Source organism: Neltuma alba, unplaced genomic scaffold, assembly GCF_004799145.2.
Source record: "Neltuma alba isolate B1F8T4 unplaced genomic scaffold, ASM479914v2 tig00003660_pilon, whole genome shotgun sequence".
Classification (NCBI taxonomy): Eukaryota; Viridiplantae; Streptophyta; class Magnoliopsida; order Fabales; family Fabaceae; genus Neltuma; species Neltuma alba.
Genome location: NW_021633373.1, coordinates 1 through 21280, shown reverse-complemented (window position 1 = coordinate 21280; position 21280 = coordinate 1). Strand labels below are relative to the sequence as shown.

At 36.6% G+C, this 21280-nt stretch overlaps 3 protein-coding genes and 1 long non-coding RNA gene across 4 annotated transcripts; 1 reads left to right on the top strand and 3 right to left on the bottom strand.

The window, feature by feature from the left end:
* Positions 1-1893: 1893 nt before the first annotated feature.
* LOC114742127 (oxysterol-binding protein-related protein 1C-like) lies at positions 1894-6958 on the bottom strand. Its single transcript, XM_028930390.1, has 10 exons — positions 6515-6958; positions 5962-6321; positions 5564-5663; positions 4443-4873; positions 4159-4314; positions 3760-3927; positions 3545-3685; positions 2337-2567; positions 2126-2239; positions 1894-2034 (listed from the first exon to the last, which is right to left on the bottom strand). The coding sequence occupies exons 1-10, from the start codon at positions 6956-6958 to the stop codon at positions 1894-1896; spliced, it is 2286 nt and encodes a 761-aa protein (XP_028786223.1).
* A 3412-nt stretch (positions 6959-10370) lies between these two features.
* Positions 10371-17266, top strand: LOC114742124 (DDT domain-containing protein DDB_G0282237). Its single transcript, XM_028930387.1, has 11 exons — positions 10371-10476; positions 11506-11651; positions 11883-12055; positions 13533-13951; positions 14144-14222; positions 14619-14956; positions 15137-15582; positions 15679-15841; positions 15932-16093; positions 16216-16304; positions 16843-17266. Exons 2-11 carry the CDS (start codon positions 11539-11541, stop codon positions 16991-16993), a joined length of 2133 nt encoding a protein of 710 aa, XP_028786220.1. The 5' UTR covers positions 10371-10476; positions 11506-11538; the 3' UTR covers positions 16994-17266.
* LOC114742125 (uncharacterized) lies at positions 13135-18304 on the bottom strand. The gene is made up of 2 exons (XR_003739836.1): positions 18194-18304; positions 13135-13638 (listed from the first exon to the last, which is right to left on the bottom strand). It is a non-coding gene; the product is annotated as an uncharacterized LOC114742125 (long non-coding RNA).
* Positions 18305-18621: 317 nt separating this feature from the next.
* LOC114742126 (S-(hydroxymethyl)mycothiol dehydrogenase-like) lies at positions 18622-21276 on the bottom strand (the record flags this gene model as incomplete). Its single annotated transcript, XM_028930389.1, is given in 6 exon segments — positions 18622-19002; positions 19536-19640; positions 19642-19707; positions 20443-20522; positions 20525-20583; positions 21068-21276. Coding segments are annotated over 6 exon segments (711 nt in total), but the record flags the coding sequence as incomplete, so codon positions are not given.
* Between the last annotated feature and the right edge of the window lie 4 nt (positions 21277-21280).

Genomic DNA, 21280 nt, shown 5'->3' with positions numbered 1-21280 from the left:
GCTGTAGGCGTGCGGCGTTCCGAATTCTGTTGTTGATGGATTATTTAAAGTTCTTTGTGGATGGTAGCAACGTTTAAGTTTGAATGAAAATAATGATAACAAATTTTAGCTGTTTAGTTAATTACAACGGTTTATTCATAATTAAACTGTTAAATTGAATGAACGACAAAATATTGTTTGAAATAATTTTTGTCTTCGTTAAAGAAAACCCAAACTTGCTTCCAATTACTTATGCCTTAATAAATTATGGATAATATTCATGATTCAAACGCATCTTTCCAACCAACTTCATAAAAAGTTGAGAATCCCCATTCCAAACTGAGTAATTATAAAAATGTTTTGTAAATCTTGGACCAAAAAAGGGCAAAATAAAAATAATAAAACTAATTAAAATGCATAAAACAAGAGCAGATAAAAATTCGGGAAGAGAAAATGATAGCGTGCTTCTTTATTCGGCGCCACAAATGCTACAGTGAATGACATTCACTTGAAAGTCTTCGGTCACAAAAGCCAGCCTAGGAATTGTAATGATATGATAAAATAATTCACTTACATTTTTTTATAAGAGGACAATTTTATATCAAGGAATTAATAATACAAGGGATAGGTCAGATAAAGACATTAAAAAATAATTAATTCGCATAATTATATGTCATAAAACTTTTGAAAGTTACTGAATACCAAACATAGGATAAATCATAGAAGATCACCAAGGGTATGTTTGGCTCAATGAGAGGAAGGGGAGGGGAGGAGAGTGGAAGGACTTTAACATTATCTTGTTTTGATTTATAAAAAAAGAGGGGAGGGGAGGAAAAAATATTTTAATATGGACAATTTTGCTCTTATTTTATTTAAGGCGTGGGCATAATGGTTACAACATGACAAAATATGGGCATAATGGTCACAACATGACAAAATATTACCATTTCCCTCCAAATCCTTCCAATTTTGAAGGGGAGGTTGAAGAGGGGAGGGGAGGGGAAATTTTAAAAAATTTTCCCTCCTCTCCTAAAATTTGTGTGTTGCCAAACAAGGAGAAATGATTAAAATCCCTCCCCTTCCCCCCCTCCCCTCCCTCCCAACCAAATCCCTCATACCAAACACACCCTAATTCATGGGGTTATGAAATGCATGCCATTGAAGCTGAAATAAACTACTACCTCTAGTCCTAATTATAAGAGTTAGTTGATTAATTTGAGAACATTAAGAAAAGAAGTTAAGTTAGTTACTTGTAATAAATAAGTGTTATCTTTCCTAAAATATCTTTGCTAATTAAGTGTGTTGGCTAAAATTATTATTATTAGAAGGACTATCTTAGAAAAAATGTATAAATATGAGAGACAAAATAAATTAGGGTCTTATATTTAGAACCAAAATAAAAGTCAAATAAAGTCTTATATTAAGTACGAGATGTATATTAAAAGCATTATTCTTAGATGTAAGAAATATTTACAGCAGATAAGCCTTACACGTAATTGTACACCTTGTAAATATTATTAACTGTCATCAAATGCATGAATGAATGAATAGAATAGAATAACTGTCTTAGTAGATTATGAACAAAATTCATCACCCAAATGTGTTTCCACTTTCGAACTCCATCCAAATCCAAACGCTATTCAATATTTGAAACGCGAGAAAACATCCAGAGTTAGGAAGGCACCTCACTTTCAGTAGTACCTGGGTATTATATTCTAACGTTTCTATCACTTGTATTGGTGTTTCTTCAGAACCTCCCTATACACAAGGGAAGCAAGGATCACAAAAGCAAAAAAGAAAAACGAAGATAAGAAAAGATTATCACATAATGCCATTAAGAAAATGGGAAAGTAGACAGAGATCACGGTTAGGTCAATTTCGATGGATTTAGTCAAATGTCAGTACCATTTTTAACTATTCAAATAGACGAGGGCAGGATTCCCAGTTCCCTTGTTCCCTGGCCTCCCAGTATCCTCCAACATAACGGTAGGTATTGCTGCCTTTGGCCTTCCCAAACCACCTTGGCTTCCAACCTTTCTTTTGCGTTGTCAATGCCTAGCAGTTCCAACCTTTCTTTTGAATAAAGGCCATTGCATGATTCAAAGTATGCAACTCGAATAAAGTAAATCAGATGCATGAACCATACCTGCCGCTGTATTTTTTCCAGCCGCAACTTCTCAGTATTAGCCATCTCATATAATCCATTCTCCAAATACCTTTGATCGGGTCTTAGCCTCGAATCCGTAGGTGGCAGCTTCTCCTATTTGTGAACTCTCGTGTAAGAATTAACAAATCTTATGAACAAAGGTATATATAGTATACAGATAGAGAAAAAGGGCAGTCTTCTGAACAGTTACCCTGAGCTCAGGTGTGATTTCATTTAATGTAATTCCGAACTGTGTAAGATTATATCTTGTAGGGTGTTCGGGTGGTTCGCTCCGCTTCCATAGAAGATGAGGTTTTGAGGAGACAACGGAACCTTTTCCTTTCCTAGCATTGTCTCCAACTACATAATGCAAGCTCTCGTCCCACTTCCCTCGTAAAGTTGCCACTGTTCTACCTTTCTTATCTGCCACTTGGCCGTGCACCTACAGCAGAACTTAAATGACGCAGACGAAGTTATAAAAATATGTCGACAGAACAGAAAGAATCATGCAATTCAGAAAACTCTCTTAAAGAAAAAAAAAAAAAAAAAAACAACAACAACAACAAAAAGCCAACAATTGTGCAGTTTTATCATTGACAGCAAACAATGATTTCAGTCAGGGCGAACAGACTCTTTGCATCAAATTTGCAAATAATTCACAGATCAGCAACAACAAGAATTCTTATCCCACTAGGTGAGGTCAGCTATACAGATTGCATGATATTATTGTGCTCTATTAATAACCAAATCATTAGATAGGTTGTTAACCAAAAGGTTTTGTTCAATGACCTCATTAAGTATTCTTTTTTGTCTTCCTCTGCCTTTTTCCAGAAGACCCCATACTGTTTGATCTACCCTCTTCACAGGTACTTCCAATAGCCTTCTCTATATTTATCCAAACTACCTCAAACGATATCAACCATTTTCTTTTCAAATAATTCATAAATCAGTATTAAAAAAAAAAGTGCGAATAATAACGTGAGCATCAATTTTTAGACTTCATGCAAAGCAGAAGACCACCTATTTAGGATAAAAATCCATTTATATTTTTTAATGATTTTTTTCATCTCTGATTCAATTTCCTAAAGTCCGAAAACCTTTCTGGTTGACTAAGCTACAGAGAGAATTTTTAGGACCAATGAAGGTGTTCAGTAGATCAATAAAGGTTGCCCATAAAAACTCTAAATATAACTGTCTCCTCTGCTTTTTTTTTTGGGTCAAAATAACTGTATGCTCTGTCAGACTGTACCAATTCGTTATCGTAAGAGAACTATGAAGGGGAACATTACATTGCTAATGTCAAGATAATAATACATGTCAAAGGTATCAAGAATATGACTCGTTTTAAACAACCAGTTAGATCGCACATCCAACAAAAAGGAGCAAGGACGAATCATATAGGAGATGTAGAAAGGGCACCTGGTGAGGGTTTCTGTTGATGATTGACTGCTCCTTGAATTTAACCTTGCATGAATACTCTCGATCCGCCTCTATACTCATTGTACCATAATTATCACAGTAGAGTTTCCCTAAAATTAGGTTGTAAATGGATGTTGTTACCTGATGGTAGAATATTAACCAATCAGCTGGCATCTTGGATGAGATTGTCAAGCGCTACTCATGTGAAAACATACCTTACTCCACCGAAAGACTTGTCCGTCGTCAAACTCTAAAGTCAATAAACCCATAGGATCAATCTGAATTGAACGACCCCAAAATTTACTTTTTACATTGATGTCACCCCAAAATTTCCAACAGCTGCCCTCACAGTGGCATGCAATAACCATAGGATGATGACTGACCTATTTCAGGATAAATGATACATAAGTAATTCATTCCCAACTGCCAAAACATTTTATTTTAACCCCAATATCATCCGAATACATACATATGCCAATATTTCAATATGCCTATCAGATTGCTAGCGCTTTCAAAATTTATAAATGTTCTTTTCTTTTTTTTGGGGAGGGGCTGAGGGGTATTATTAATAAGGCAAGTTTTTCTAAATATTGAATAAGATAAGCACACAACACCTTTTCAGAGATAAAGCGGATTCCCTTGTCCGGATAATCAGCTTCATATGTCTCACCCAACAAAGGATTAAACGGTTTGTAAGTTCTACCCTCTGTGGAAGCATAACTCGAAATTGCAAATGCAGCTACATATAGCATCCTCATAAGGTTGTTGCCCTGTTACATGCACCGGGGATGCCGGAAGGAATAATTAACCAAACACAGGCTATTTACTGAAAAGTGTATGAATTCGGCTATCCCTAGAGAATGATGTCATTTACAAAACAATGTCAGAAGGAACTAACCATTTTACCCCACAAATATGCTTGATCTAGAAGATAAGAGTACTCCAGATCTTCAAAGCATTTCTGTAAAGAGGAGAGGGGCTCATTGAAGTAAACCGGCAGACAAACTCTAGTGAGATCCTTCCCAATATTATCCTTTAAAATTGACCACAGACTGATTCTCCTCTCTTTCTCAACAGGATCGGGCAACTTCTTTCGCCGCTTGACATGAAGATAGTTGAACCCAACAGACCCTATACTTAAATTTGCTTTGCATTCACCATTACGAGTCACTTCTTCTCCAGAATCAAGTGATGATCTATCTAACTCAGATCCATTATTTTTATCACTGACTGGTGAAAGAATGTCACTTGAATCGAAGAAGGCATCATAGTCATCATCGGAATCATCATGCCAATCAAGCTCATCAAAAAAATCGCTTACACTCCCCTCTGCAATACATTAAAAAGAAAAATAATTAGCCTCTCCTAGAAAGGTGACCTCGCAAACCTAGGGGAATTTACGCAACATCACACCCCTTCTATCAACTCTTCTCTGTTCCAAAGCAGTATTACAAAGGTAGAACTGACAGGATCATGACCAGATTGAGCCATATATCTCTCCAAAATCCAAACCCTTTCAGGATCAATACAATAAGAGGACTTGGCATCCGCCAAAAATAATCACACATATTTACAATAAAGCAAACATGAGTTCGGAATAGGCACTACAATATGTAACTGACGAAAGAGACAACTATTGCAAAATTTCCTTTTGGGGGATGCTTAGTAACCCAAGAATACCATTGCGGTAAAAAAAAGAGCCTAAAATCTAGAAAACAATGAACAAACTTAGGGTACGTAACATTGAAAATCTGTGCGATAATCTCATAAATACCGAAAGTATTGCAAATTGTTTTCTTATACTATCGTCGATTCACCACGTGGAGCTCTCAAGCCAGAAAGAATCATATAATCTCTTATTAAGGAGGGAAATGAATTATATGAATTATTTCATTCGACAAATAAACATAGATTATAGTGTTTCAACTTTCAACGATAATTTCTTAAACGAAAGCGCAACATTGCATTACACTTTGAAAGAGAAGTGAATGCAGATTGGTATAAAGGAATCACACTAACCGCTATACTTCTCGTAGACTGATCTAAAGGAATCTCCGTCCTCTTTTGACTGCTTTCGGCTTTCATGGACAAAGGTGTTCTCCAGGTCCACCTTTTCTGTCTGTGAGATGTTTCGAAATAAATGAAAGTCAACCAAAAATTTAAAAAGTAAAAAGAAATATAATAAAATAAAATCCTTAGCATGTTTGAAGTAATCGAACAATCTTGAGAGCACGAGGAGATAGAAGAGAGGAGGTGCAGATTCATAATACATCCCAGTCATTCACAAAACCTCATGGCATACATCTTAGTCGTTCAAAACCCGTACAGCTTTAGTAAGAAAAAAAATTGATTTGCTAAACTTGCCATCAATGACAGAACTATTCACATGTATTCTTGAGGACTCTAGATACGCTTACCTCCAAATTGCGTAAAGCGTCCACTAGTTGCATTTGCTTGTTCTTGAGGACCACAATCTCCTTATACATCTCAGTAAGCTGGTCTCTCATGATGTGTTCACTATCATGAATAGCAGCCTCGCTGATGCCTTCTTCTAGGAGGCGTTGCCTTAATTTCGCGGTGGAAATTACAACAGATTCTGCTGGAGCCATAATCTCAGCATTTGACAAACGAGGGAACATATCTTTTGCGGCCTGCAATGCCTCCACCCATGCTTTCTTGTCCTCCCTGGTCTCCGCCCGCAATTGTAGCCTCTTCTTCGTCCCTGTATGTATAGAAAACCTCCTCTCATCTGATTTACTCTCTTGAATTGAACAGACCTACACAGACGTGCACGTAGCATTCAAAATTCAAAACAATAAACGATACACACCACATTATGATGGTAACATTGCGAAACAAAAAATATATTGTTGAAATATAACTTGGAGAGTCTACATATCAGATATCGAGCATCAATGTGACATATATATTACATCATAAATAATCATCAAAAGCGGAATTAAGAAACACCATGAGATGGATTTCTCCGACGGGCTTGCAGTGGCGAGATGAGCGACCGCGACGAAAATTTGTTCCACAGAGACTGTCTAATCCAATAAGCAAGGACCCCGTTTCGACTTCACGACTGAGCACGACCATACGGGGACCATTGATTTTGTAATAAGAAAGAACGCCATCGAGAAGAACGAACCAACGAGGTTGCCAACCTCGACCATAATTGATCCACTTATATAATATGCCTGATATTCCATTTCCGACAATGTCATTGATCATCACCTCCCGCTGACCCACCGGCACTTGAAGTTGCCGATAGATTTTCGACGACACGGAACGCTGCGGAAAACTGGAGGGAAGCTCGTCGTAGGAGAGGGATTTGGACCTTTGGTGAAAGAAAGAGGATCTGCGGGAGTGGCTTTTGGCCGACGACGGAGTTGAGGGAAGCCTGTAATTCATTTCCGAACACGACGACCTGGAAACAGACAATGAGGTTCGACCCAGTTTGGGATGGCACTTGTTGAAGAAGTGAAATGGATGCAACAGGAACAATGTGAAGCAGCGACGATCCAGGAATGATCAAACTATTGGCAGTTTGTTACCGGAGATGCAGCCTCTCAAAAGAGAAGCGTTATTGGAGGCAAAATCAAGCGAGGGGACTCCCCGCGAAGATAGTTTTTTTTTTTTTTTTTAATTCCCTCAAAAAGTAATAATCTGTTAGGTAATAATGAGGTTGCGGACAACTAAGCATATTTTTACACTTAGATCTGATTAAAGATCAAAATTTTAAAAAAAAATAAAGCTGCATGGAAAATAAGGCCCTTGCTCTTCCCAAATTGCCCCTGCCATCAAATTTTTACCATAGTTAATTTTCATCCGCACTCACTAGACCCTACAAACTACGATCACTGTATGGTGCATGGTGGCAAGGTTTCTTCGTTCTCTTTCGCATCTAACTGCAGCTGCAAGCATGAGGGTTGTAAAAGAATTTGAATCTATTTAGTTGTTTTCTAGTGCGCACACTTGCTATTTTTGCACAATGTTGATGATAACGGAAGAATCAAACCATTAGGGACATGGCCCACTCTAGATTCCTAAGCGGAATCGACATGATTAAACTCAAGCTTTGTGATTTTTTCATTTTTTTTCTGTATTTTAGTAGCACCCAAATACTTCTTCTTTTTTTGTATTAATTACTCATTATTCATTTTTCGTGAAGTGAAATTTCTTCCCCCTGCTTCTGGAATCCATCAGAAATTTAGTACTTCAATAGTAGGAAAGAAAATACATCAAGGACTCCTAGGCCTCCACTCAGGTGGACTCGCCTCACTCTCCGCTTTGGTTTAGATCCACCTTGCCTCCTTCAGATAGCCAAAAGGCGACGGAGAACGTGCCTCCGGTGAGGTCCCTTGCATCGATGATGATGGTTAGTCAGATCCACAAGGGAAGAGCCTCCGCCATCCGTGATGAAGGTCGGCCTCACAAGCGACGTAGGGCATGTGGAGATGGTGCTGCACAGTGATTGGAGAGTCCAATGAGAGTGGATGAAGATGAAATATGAAAGAATAAAGATCTAATTGCAAGGGCAACCTTGAAAGAGCAGTGGCTTTATTTTTAGAGTTTTCCCCCCATTTGGATGCTCAGTCAGATCCACTTATATATGTGTCTGCCAACCCATTGCTAGTCAACGGATTGTTAACACCGTTAACATCTATTAAACAGTTTTAAACATAAAAAGGGAATGCAATTAGCTGTGTAAACTCAAAGGTGTGTTTGGTAGGAGGGATTTGGATCGGAGGAGAGGGGAGGGAGGGAAAATGATTTTAATTATTTTTCTTTATTTGGCAACACATTAATTTTAGGAAAGAAGAGAAAATTTTAAAAATTTTACTTCCCCTCCCCTCTAAAATTGGGAGTATTTGGAAGGAAATAACAATATTTTGTCATGTTATAACTATTATGCTCATATTTTGTCATGTGATGACCATTATGCCCATATCTTAAATAAAATAAGGGTAAAATTATCCATATTAAAAAAATTTTTCCTCCCCTCTCCTCGTGAATCAAATAAGGTAATATTAAAATTTATCCCCTCCCCTTCTCTCCATTAAAATCCCTCCCCTCTCTTTCTTCTTATTGAGCCAAATAGACCCTAAAGAATCTGATAAGAAAAAATATATAAGAATCCAATTCAAAATCAAGAAAAACTATAAGGAATAGAGAATTAGTTTTTCCTATTTTTTAACGTAGGGGCCCAAGGAGGATTCGAAAATTTATGTTTTATAAACAAAAAAAATAAACAAAAATTTTCTGGGCATCGTTACTTGTCCTTTCTTAATTTTGGGCTTCTTGTTGGCCTATTTTAATTTTTCTTTGGGTTGGCTTTTTCAGTCTTACTGCCTTCCTTCCCTCTAGCTTCGGCCTTAAGCTGAGAAGCTTCCTCGTTAACTTTCAGCTTTAAAAGAATTTGAACAGATGGGACCAAATATCTTCGGTACAGTACAACGCCTGAGAACATTTTTGGTTTAAAATCAGCTTTTCAATATATGGAGTATGAAAATATATAAAAAGAGTTTTATTTTGAATTGTATGAACAAGTGTTTTTTGGAAATCTCAATAAGTATTGAATTCCATTCTCTCCAACTTTTGTAAGCATGACCGACTTGAGATCATTAAAGTTAAGTATTTGTCTTCGTCCAATACAAAGGTTCCATTGGTGCTTAGTATGCATTTGAACTATGAATGAGCTTCTGTCCTAATCATATTTAATGAGTATCCATAGAGTTCATTGTTGCTCACTCTCCAAATCTAATTCGTAAAGTTTAGATTAAACTTTTCCATTTTATCTTTTTTTTAAAATTATAATATGTACAAAATTAAAATAGTAATAATTTTTTAATTGTCAGTTTTAAAAAAAATAATTTTAAGAAAACATTAGTTGAGAATTTTAAATGAACGGATTTCATTACTGCAGTAAGTATTAAACTAATTTATAGTTGCAAAAAATTGATTTTACGCCGTACAAGGTGCAAGGTGAATATGTAAGAGAACTTTTATATCATAAAACATAAAAATTATTTTTTAAACCCTCCCAAATCAACCTCAATTTTTTGGTGTTTTCTAATTTCGGCTCTTGTCATTTAAAAATTACGAACAGAATAGAGAGACTAAAATACAAAATATGAAGGATAATATATATGCCCTGTGTTTTGGCAATATATATAGCCATATATATATATTTGTGTGGTAAAAAATGACATGGGAGGTAAAATGTATACATTACTGTAATATAATAAATACTTATAAGTTTAGTGAAAAATTTTAGCACTATAGAAAACTTGAATATTATTATCTTTATTCAAATACTTTAGCCGCATTCTTTGTCATCTTTATTCAAGACTCACCATGTTGGTTGTTTTTTTAATTCAAAATATTCTCAAAACACTTTTTTTTTTTTGTGCTAAAGCATAAGTATCCTCCTATTAGAGACAATTCTTTTTGAGGCACTGTCGAACGCTAAATGTGGGTACTTTTCCTAACGGGGATTTGAACATTAATTTGTCAAGTTGTGAGAAACTAGTTCTTTTTGCTAGATCTAATCCCCCATTAGTTTCTCAAGACACTTAAACTAATATTTATCAAGTTGGAATATTAAGATTAAAATTCAAAACGGGCCAAAGTGCTTAAACAGATGCTTTAAGTCCAATCCCTAACCCAAGGAATAAAACAATGGACCCCAAGCCCACAAAATCCCGGGTTATTTTACGAAATAAATATAAGCTGAAGGGTATGGTCGCAATTCATATGCAGCGTTAAAAATATTTTTGTTTCCCACAAGGAGGGACGGGCGAGACGGAGAGAGTCTAGAGAGAGAAAACGTGAAAGACCTCTTCGTTTAGAACTCAGACTATACAAAACCAAGGCCCTCTCTCGCTTCAATATACATTCTTGCTTCTCACATTCCGCGGGATTTCACTGTAAGATCCTCCCTTCTTCCTCTTTGGCACTCGCTCTATCTTCTCTCTCCACTTTTTCACTCCACTGCTTTTTTCCCCGACTGCTCACAAACTGGTTCTGGCGGGAATGAAGGTTTTGCGAGCGGTCGGCGATTTAAGATTTTTCCATTCTTCGTTTCACTTCTGTTTGTCTACGGAGGTCGCCATTATTTCTCGTCATTTTTATAATACTCATTATGCAGTGCTTGGAGTATGTTGCGGGGTTTGCGTATATCGGCACCTAACTTTATTTGGTTTGAGATCGCAAAAAATGCATATTCTAGGGTTTCCTCTCTATTACATCGCATCGGAGCTTCTCTTTTTTAATGTTTTGATGGGAGTCTCAGTGTTAGGCGTTTTTGTATTTAAACTTCAAGGTGGGGTCTCGTACTGTCAATTTTGCAAAATAATGTTGATTCTTTTCGTAGCTTATAATTTTATGGAGTTGAAACCAAAGGTCATGAACTTTTATCTGGCTTTTTCTTTTTTAAGCTAGCTACATTGCTTACGGATTGAAATGTCGCAATGACAACTTACGCTGCCTTTGCAATTCTTATTGGTTGATTTGACTACAAGTAACTTATCGGTCTCCTCTTGCGGGACATGTTAGGGTTTCTGGTACTACAGACGCTTATCTATTAATGAACGTGCTTCACCAGGGTGAAAATGTTTTCTATTATGGTTTTAACACTTAAATTGGACTTATTTTTTCGTTTACCAATCATTGAGCTCCTCTTGTTGGCGATCTAGGGGAAAATTATAAAAACAATATTGTTATTTGAGGTCTTGTGCTTTATGGTTATCATAATATGACTCAACCAATCAAGCCATCTATAGTAGTGACTGAATTTTTAATTCCAACTAGATGTTGGCCTGTTGGTCTAATGCTTTGTACGGTGTTTGGGATGTGCTGCAAATGCAAGACTTATGAATGCTTTGTACGGTGTTTGGGATGAGCTGCAAATGCAAGATTTACATTACTGACATTGTTCTTCCAATGTCTCTATGCAGGGTCATTGTCTCTGTTTGACAGCATATTACCAGATGCCTCTTCTTAAAAGGAAGCCTTTTGTCTTGGCTGAGCCACCTAAGGATTTGGAGCCACATGAGCTTGTCCATCAAGTTCGATTCACAAAAGAAATTTTCCGAGATTATCAGTATCCTTTTTAATTTACTAATGTTGCTGTTTTGTATGTGGGATTCTTCTTCCAATCTGTAATTTACATTGATGTAAATACACAAAGACATATCACTTACGTTTTTATCAATTTGTCTAAAAGTGATTTAAAACAATTGCTGCAATGTTATTGATAAAATACGTCATCAGCATTTCATACTTGGTCCTTTCAGTTAGATTGTAACTGTTGGTCTCCCTTAATGTGAAATAGTGATTATTTGAACCGTATAAATTTGTATCGCCAGAGAGTTTGGACATGTAAAGTCACTGGGAAATCTAACTTGACTTTTGAAGAGGCTATGGTGTCAGAAAAGCGTGCCACTGAAAAAGTCCAACAAATTCCCAAAGAATTAATGGAACCTGCACTAAGGATTATTCAATACAGTAAGAACTATTCTCATCTGAGATTAAGGAATGTATGTTAATATGATGATAGATGTGTTAATTATTCTTCTATTATGGCATATTGCATACATGATTTCCTTTCATTACACATAGTTATATTGCTGTGTGCATTTAACGAGTCTAAAATTTTCTGGGTATCTGCTGAATTTATAGGAACTGGATATGGTTTATACAGTTATATATCTGAAGGTAAGGTACTTGTGAAATACATTGCAAGCATCTATAGAGATGAAATGCTTTTATAAAATATTCTGATGCTATCTACTCTAACAGCTGCGAATGAAAGGATCGTGTTATTTTGATCTGTTAATGCTATTCAGAAGATGTCTAGTTGTTGGTTGTAATCATAAGCATTTTAATCAAGCCATTAATCTCTCATTCCAAAGAATAGTCTCATGACTCATCAAGTTGGCAGCTACTAGTTCAGAGCACGTATTGCCTCCAATTAACTGTATATAAATTATGATATGATATGATATGATATCCTGAGCCTTAAGATGCCCTTACACTTCTGGCTTCGCTTCAAGATGGTTTTGGGTTAGGCAATGGTTATCGCATTGGTATCAACAAAACAAACCTTATAACTGTCGGACAAGACTACTTGTCTCCATTAGTCATTGTAACCTATATGAAAGAAATGTATGAGTCTAGACTTGCACAACAATTGATTGTTCCAGTTTTAACGTATAGTTGCTTAAATTGCAAGACATCATTTTGTGAACGTTCTAACTTTTGGGCTTAGGTTGCTGTAAAGGAAATAAGGAGTTTGCTTAAGTGTTATAGGTGAAAAATATTTCTTTTTCTTTCCTAGAGAAACCCCGTGTCAATGTGTTGGTAAGTCGTTTGTAGTTCTATTATTTGATATTTGATTTTTTTTCCCTTTAGAAAGAAGCTGAAAGGACTATATTATGTGAAAAAACCTTTTCTTTTTTCCACATATCCAACATGGAGCGTATTTTAAACTAGAACTTCTAAACGAGTGCCTTGCAATCACGAGAGAAATAATGGAAAAGAATTTGATAATGTGTCTGAAAATACAAAACTGCAGAGATTTACCCAACAGCTAGTAAATAGTTTTATATTTTTTATTTGACAAATTCAAAATAAAGCAGGCTTTGAAACTTGTTCTTAGAGTTAACTCACCAAACAAGTTTTCTGTTTGCTGACAATGGATGGTCCACAAAATGGATTCATTTTTTCCCCAAGAATTATTGTTAAAACATATTTGAAAACTGACAGTTAAAAAACAATGACAAACAAACAGTTGTGTTTGATTCAAGTCTTTTTGGATTATACAATCTGTTGGGTTTTTATCGAAGGGTATTTATTTTGTGCAAAACTAATGAGTCGTTGTGTTTGATCCAAGTGTGCTGGACTATGCAGCTTGTTGGATTTTCATCAAAATGCTTGCATTGTGTGTGTATTGTACTCCATGAATGAGCTTTTGTTTTGGCAGGCATGCTTCCTTTGAGGGAACTCGCTGACGCAATAGCTGAAAAATTGCAAGAACAGGTGTATGTGGGTGCTGAGCTGCATGGAAAAAGGGATGATGGAGAGCATCCCTGCAAAATATTAAAAGTCGTTAGGGAAGGAGTTGATGAATTCCGCTATGAGGTAGCTTGGCTTGACAAAAACAAGAGAACAATTGAAAAAGCAGAAGTCAGTGCCAAGGATTTGGTGCAGAAGAAGTTTCCTTTTAGCAGGAACATCTTGAAATCTTTTATCCGGGAATCTACATATCGTAATGCTCCTTGGGTGATACATGATGAATTGGCACGAAGTTATGGAATCTCAACTGATATCCCAGAGGAATTAAAAGGAAGAGCTTTCTTCAACAATGGACTTTTAATTTGCAACAAGAAAAGGAAAAATGAGGTAAACAGAAAGAAAGGGGTAGTAGTTTCAGCTGCAATCATCTCTTTGATCCATGCATAAAGAAGCAAAACTTAATTGATAAAGGAGAAAGAAAGAGTAAACTGTCGTAGGATTAATGTCCTGAAGTATAGTTCCTTGGTTGGTTTGTTATTGATGGTTTTTTTTTTTTGGTATCAAATTTGTCATATTCAGGATGTAAATGGAGATGCTGAAAATTGTAAAAGAAGGAAGTCGGGTGATGCAAAAAATGATGGCTTCCCTTCCGTGAAAGGTAGAATTTAAAGGTTGAAGTCATTTTGTCTGCTTCGAGAATTGGTTTAGCCCCCTTTTAGTTTGCAATTGTTTAATTAGAACTTATTTCGTAGCAGAATTTGAGTTCACTTTGCTTTGAGCATTTCCATTTCATCCACTCCTTTCTTTTTCGCTTTCTATGTTGTCGGGTTGGATTATAGCAGGTACCATGGGATAAGCCCTTTGTATTTTCTCTTAACTGGGAAGTTTTCTCTCTTGCAACTTGGAAATAATGAATATTTGATAAATTTCTATTTCAAATCATATCATCGCTATACTGAAGTTACGGATTTCTTACAAATGTCTGGTCAGTCTTCCCCTTATGAGTTCAATGTATTAAAATTATTTTGACCCTATCGGTATCATAATTTTGCAGAAAATGGCCAATGCAAGGAGGAACCTATCAAATATCCGATTGATGATTTATTGGTGAAACCTAGTCCAAGAGATCCTCATCGTCCTTCTCCATCGAGAGATTTCAATGTTCCGATTCATCATGTAGGGGATCTCTTAATGGTTTGGGATTTTTGTACTTCTTTTGGTAGGTTGTTGCATTTGTCGCCCTACTCTCTGGAAGATTTTGAAAATTCAATCTGCCACAAGGAAAGCAATGTGGTTCTCCTAATGGAATCTCATGCAGCACTCTTTCGGGTGCTCATGAAAGACGATGGTGATTATGCTTCAGTTGTGCAGAAAAGAAAACGGAAGTTTAAGGTCAGCATCTCCCTTGGATATATCTTTCTACTAGCAGTTATTAGTGTGTATTTTTTATTTTTGATGTTCAATACACATGTTCCAAATGAAACTTCCCTTGCAATCTGGTATTCTATGCAAGTTATTTCTTTCTTTCTTTTATTAATGATATAACAGTACCTAATCCCACTTCATTTTCAGATTACAATGATTAATTGGCAAGAATATTTATGCGATTTTCTAGAAATGATCAATGTTCCTGGGTTACGGCAGTTTGAAGCTACCATAAAAAGGGGACATTATGGCCTCGTTGATATCAATGCTAAGCTAGAAATCTTGTGCGAATTGGTCAATCGAGTTCTTGAAACCTCCATTTTTAGGGAAAAGTTGGACGAGGTTATTGAACAGCGGCAGGCAATTGGTGCTACTAGAAGAGGAGAAGCGCTAAAAGATGGTAGAAAAAGAAGAGAAGAAAAGGAACGGCTGAAAGCTGAGTTTGAAAGCAATGGGAGTATGGATGGGCACCATCAAATAAATGTAGCAACTGTCTCAACAAAAAATAATCACAGTAGACAGAATGGGGACATGGGAAAGAAAAGAAATGGAGAGAAGGAATCATCTAGGAACGGGGATGCTTTGGGTGGAAGGTCAGTGTTGATATAGTGAATTTTAGCTGCGTGCCTTTTTCTTTCCAGTAGTTTTTGTGACTTCCAACATAAAACTTGTTCTAAATTTATGAGCAGTTTGGACAAACATTCAAATGGTGCGTCCAAGAAGTCTTCTAGGAAGCTGAGTTTAGAACTGAAAGAACCAGCAGGAAATGGAAATGAGTCATCCAGAAAGGAATCACAGAAGCAATTAAATGGGGAGAACGATCCGCCAGAGAAGAACAGTATAGAAAAGAGGGTTTAGCCTACCTCCATTCTTTTGTTTTTTTTTTAAAATTATTTATTTAGTTTGCTCATTGGAGTTTTAATGATTCTGCTTGTTGCACAGAGAGAATATTTTGAACGAGAGATGGAAAAACGATTTGTTCGTACAAGTCCCCTGGGTAAAGACAGGCATTACAACAGGTATTGGTGGTTTCGCCGTGATGGGAGGATATTTGTGGAAAGTTCTGATTCCAAGGAATGGGGCTACTACAGCAGCAAGGAAGAGGTACTGATTTTTTTTTTTTTTTTTTTGGGGTGAACTAAGAGGTACTAAATTTAGATGGCCTGCTATATGTGCTTTTCCTTTAGGCACGAGACTCCTAACTTTTTATTGGTTTGCCTGAATAGCTTGAGGCATTGATGAGGTCACTGAATCGCAAGGGTGTGCGGGAAAGAGCATTGCACAAGCAACTGGAAAAATATTATAGTAGAATATGGTGAGTTAGATTGTTTTCCAATTGAAGATTTTAATGGAGTACTAGTAGAACATTTCTCAGTCCTTGTTTCCAATTCACGTAGTGGAATATGATGATCTGAACCTAAGTAGAAGCCTTCAATTTAGACTTTTATCCCGGCTTTACACGTTTTATAAATGCTGCAAGCGGGCAAAACCGATCATGGTTACAACAAGGGAACACCTTTATTTTTGTTTACTTAAAAAATTTCTACTAAGTAATTCTAACGTAGAATGATCTTCAAAATGAGCTGATAGTTTGGAGTGGTTGACCATGGCTGGAAAAAAAAGAAAACACCATGTATTAGAAACTGTCATCAGAAGTTTGATTAATTTAACATTTTGAGATAACGACCATGTTTACCATCTTGATTCCCGTGAAACCTGTATTGCTAAATCAGGTTCTGATCTCCTAGTGATGACATGTAATCTTCCAATCTTCCGTTGAATATACTTTAAAATGTTGTCAATATATTTTTGTATCAGTTAACTTCATTTTTATTTATATTCCATGTTTATAGTACGGAACTTCAGAAGAGGTTAAAGGATCAGATACAGAAAATTGCACTAGATGAGTCTGTGCTCCGAAGGTCTACTCGTGTTCGAGCGCCACCTAGAGAAAATCCTGCCAATGCTTTCCTCAAATATGTTAATAAGTGGAAGGAAGAGTAGTTGGTGCAAGGAAGGCTTACATCTTTTTAGCTTAGCTTCTTCGGCTTGATGAAAGCTGGAACGTTCTGCATTTGTTTCTTTTGTTTACATATGGAGAATGGTAGCAAATGATTCAGTTGGTCCAAGGTCTGAGGAGGAATAGGATGATTAAACGGTAGTTTAATCTATCATCGGATGATGGACAAGCATGTATTTTATGCTTGATCCTGAAATTTTGTATATGGATTACACCATTTTTAAATAATAACTGTAGGTACAAAAAGAATTCTTGTATTTACCCGGCTCTAATTGTTGTTGTTATTATTTTTATTTTTTGTTCTGTTGCATGGTCACTGCACTTGTATGTTGGTGTGGACATTTACACGGAACTATTCATGTGAATTTATAGCTGCCTGTCGTGATGTATATAACGTCTGTGTTTCTCCAGCTATCCGACAGGAATTCATTCTGCAGCCTTCTACGATTCATCTAAAAATCGACGAAAACCACACATAATGAAGGTCAATTGAAAGATATCAATTTTAATTTTTGTTGTCTGTGGGGGAAGAGTTTTTTTTTTTTTTTTGGGGGGGGGATGCTCTGTCCAGTTTTTTGTTTAGTCTAAATTGTCATGCAAACAGCACAAGGGGGTATCACTTATCAGGACCTTGCCATGTTCCCCAGGCGTTCTATGAAACTAAATTATGAGCTTGTATTTTATATGGATCCTTAACACCGTTCGTTTACAACACTATTGCGATCGTAAAGGGCTGTTTTACGTGGAATTTACAGGCATATAAATTTGAGAAATAAATCATATTGTTGATAGTCTTGCTAAATAAATTTTGTTTTATATTGATTGCGGAGGCTCTCCCGTTTCAAGTTTTTCAAAATCATATAGGTCGAAAATTAGTTCACCATGTTTTGGGACGTTAGGCTCAACTCACTAGCGGTGGCATTGTGTTGTGTGGTTAATATGTAATGTTCCCCCAGTTACTGAGTTCCATGTTTTCAGTCTCTCTCTCTCTCTCTCTCTCGCATCCTTAGTTTTATGATATTTTCTCACATTTCTCTTTGGCAATTAAAAGCAATCAGAGACAAAAGTGAACCAGAGAAACTGAGAGCATTTATAGAAGGAACCACACAACACACAAACATTACATAACCCTTGTCACTGAGGGAAGAAGCGAAAATAAACCAATACTGGTTCAAGCAATGCACCTTAACATAGGCATCAAAATCAGGCACTAAAACTCGCAATATAAGTTTTCCAGCCGCAAATTTCGAATTTATGGAAAGTAGGAGCCTGTCAACAAAGGAATTTGGTTACTATAAAAGGAGAAAGAAAACTCTTACAAGGGAGGGGCTGCGGCACCAAAAGGAGGTGCACATTATTTTCTCCCCTTGTCCTTCTTTTCCCTGGCTGCATGCAGGATAGACCCTACAAGAGAAGATGAGGGGCCCCGATGCTTTCTTACTCAGTTAAACAGAAAATGCAGGACTACTTATTCATGTAGTGCACAATGCGTGAATGCGGTATATTCATAAGACGTCAGTCATGAGCACTTCAGCCATTATAATATCTTTAATCCGTACGATTTAACTTTGAGATATCTAAATGCAACTATCTCGACAAAATGAACCAGAAGTGACATGAAAATATTTATTTTATTTGAGTGCTTTGAACACATCATGGCCATTAGGAACTGTTATCAGTACAGATGAGCAGAATGTGAGCAAAAAATATCCATCATGTGATCTCAGGCCACCAGTTCCTTGCATTACGGGCAAGAAGCAGAATTCTAGCCACAAAGCATTGAATGCAATGCAGAACAAGATTATCTTATCTCAATGACAGCTCGTCCAACAATTTTTCCCTGATTGAGATCTTCAAATGCTTTGCCTGCCTCCTCAAAGTTGTATCTTCTAGAAACAGCATTGGAAAGATTGAAGATACCTGTTTCTGCCAGTCTGACTAACTTAGGAAGATCTTGCCTTGCTCTACCTCCATACGATCCGATAATTTTTATCTACTCAGAGATGTTGTAATGGTTCATTGCAATAATGAAAGGCACCAAAAATAATTATCAGTTTAACAGAGAATTTCATAACAGTGCCTAAGAAAACTAAGCTTAATTTCTACAGTTTGAAGTCAGATCATCTTTCAACCAGATTATTCATGTGAATGCAAGATATTTCAATGAATTGATCCAGCTAAGGCCTTAAACTTGGCTTAAAAGAAGAAAATCAACATAAATAAAAATCATGTAACTTGAGAGAGAGAAAAAAATACCTGTATTTACTAACTTCAAGAGTTTCAATATTTTTACGTTTTGTAAAACAAGTTTTAGATAAATTGAGGTATTTTATACTTGGTAACAGATTTTGTTTCAGTGTCAGGAGAACATTAATTTTAAAAGATGCGATGGAAGTTCCAAATAGATTATATAAGGCCAGCTAGATTGAATGGCACAGGTGTATCTTGACCATTATAGTTGAGACTTGAGAGTATAAGGAGTTACTTAATAGTTAGAAAGATATATTGCAGACAAAGAATATGCACCTTTCTACGAACAAGGCGATTTATATCCATTTGTCCTACAGCACCAGCTTGTGCTAGTCCAATCATCACAGCTTTTCCTCCATCCTTCACACTTTGTGTGCACTGGGGAAAACGTCTGCGGTTTTCCCAAGGCTTCCACAGCAACATCAACACCTTTTCCACCAGTTATTTCCTGTTGAAATCAGTGTAAACAAAATAAAGGCTCCTTCAGAGTGAAAGAAGTCAAACATCCCAAGGATGAGGCAATTTGTGAATTGAAAAATTGTGTGCGCTTTCCTACTAACTCCATACCTGTGGCTTTGTCAGAAAATAATAGCAAAAATAATTACTAGTAATATTGTGGAATAAGGGTTTACTTTTTGAATCTCACGATGTTGGAAACAAAGAAAGCTTAAAAATAGACGACAAATATGAATAGGAAAAGCTTGATATACAGTTCATGGACCAGAATTTCAAAGGATGTCCCACAAGGAGAATGAGAAGAAACTGAAACTATTAAAACCAAAACAAGTTATGGTGGCAGAATAGAGGAACCAAACAGCATGGGCACTGGGCAGAGTTTATTTCAAAGCAAAATATATGCTCCCCATACTTCTGTCTTATCAAAATACACAGAATGGCAATTTTTTTTTTTTTTATACAGAGGTCCATCTAGCAGCTTAGGCTTAGAATTAGAAAGACATTGATGCTTTGACAGCCTTCTAAATCAACTTGTTTAACTATTGATTCCTAGTAGACACCTGTGCAAACAAGTCATGAAAAAGATTCTCTTTATGTTCCTACGTAAAATTAAAAAAAAAAAAAAACCACGCAGCTTTATTGTTTCAATTAGAAATAATATAGCAGTAATCCTCCGACCTGGCACTGTTAGATCTTAAAAGATTGAATCAAAGGAAAATGCATTTACAATTATCTTTCCAATTGGATCTTCTTGTGCTGCATTCACGGTGTGAGTAGCGCCGAATGTTTTTGCTTTCTCTAGCTTTCATCCTGAACATCCACAGCAATAATTTCAGAAGCACCAAATGCTCTAGCAATCTGCAAACAGCTGGAAAGGAGGATAAATTCAGCTCAATGTTCTGTATCCCAGGGGTGAATTGGAATACCTATAATCTCCAAAATCATTTTGCAGCATCCAAGGGGTCCCCATAACGAAAGAGCTAAATGTATGATTCCCACAAATTTTTCGATAGGTTTGTATACAATCTAACAACACAATGAGAAACAATCTCATCAATATAGTAATAAGTTCCAAATGCTTAGGCACAACCATATAGTGTAAGATTGGATGTGCTCCGGGGTAAATGGAGTGTCAGTGAGCACAAGCACAGATATTCAGTCACTATAGTTGAGCAGCAGCTAAGCTTTCTTTCTTGTGTCCCCATAACTTTGTTGTAATGTAAGGCAGATGTAATTGACAAAATGTTATTAAGTCTAACTCAAGCAAGCATTTTGTCAAAGAGAACCAAAAGAAAGGTAGTGCGACTGCTAGGTGAAAATTAGACCCTCATCAGGAAAGTAGTTACTTTTACCTAGAACCAACACCTCCCGTTCCAATAACAGCAACAGAATCCCCTGGACGCACCTCAGCTGCATGGGCCATAGCACCATATGCAGTAAAGACGGCACATCCTAGTATTGCAGACTCTGTATATGGCAATGAGTCTGGTAATACGGTCAACGCATTTGCGGGCACAACACAGTATTCCGCAAGCCCTCCCATACTATACATGTAGACTGGTTTT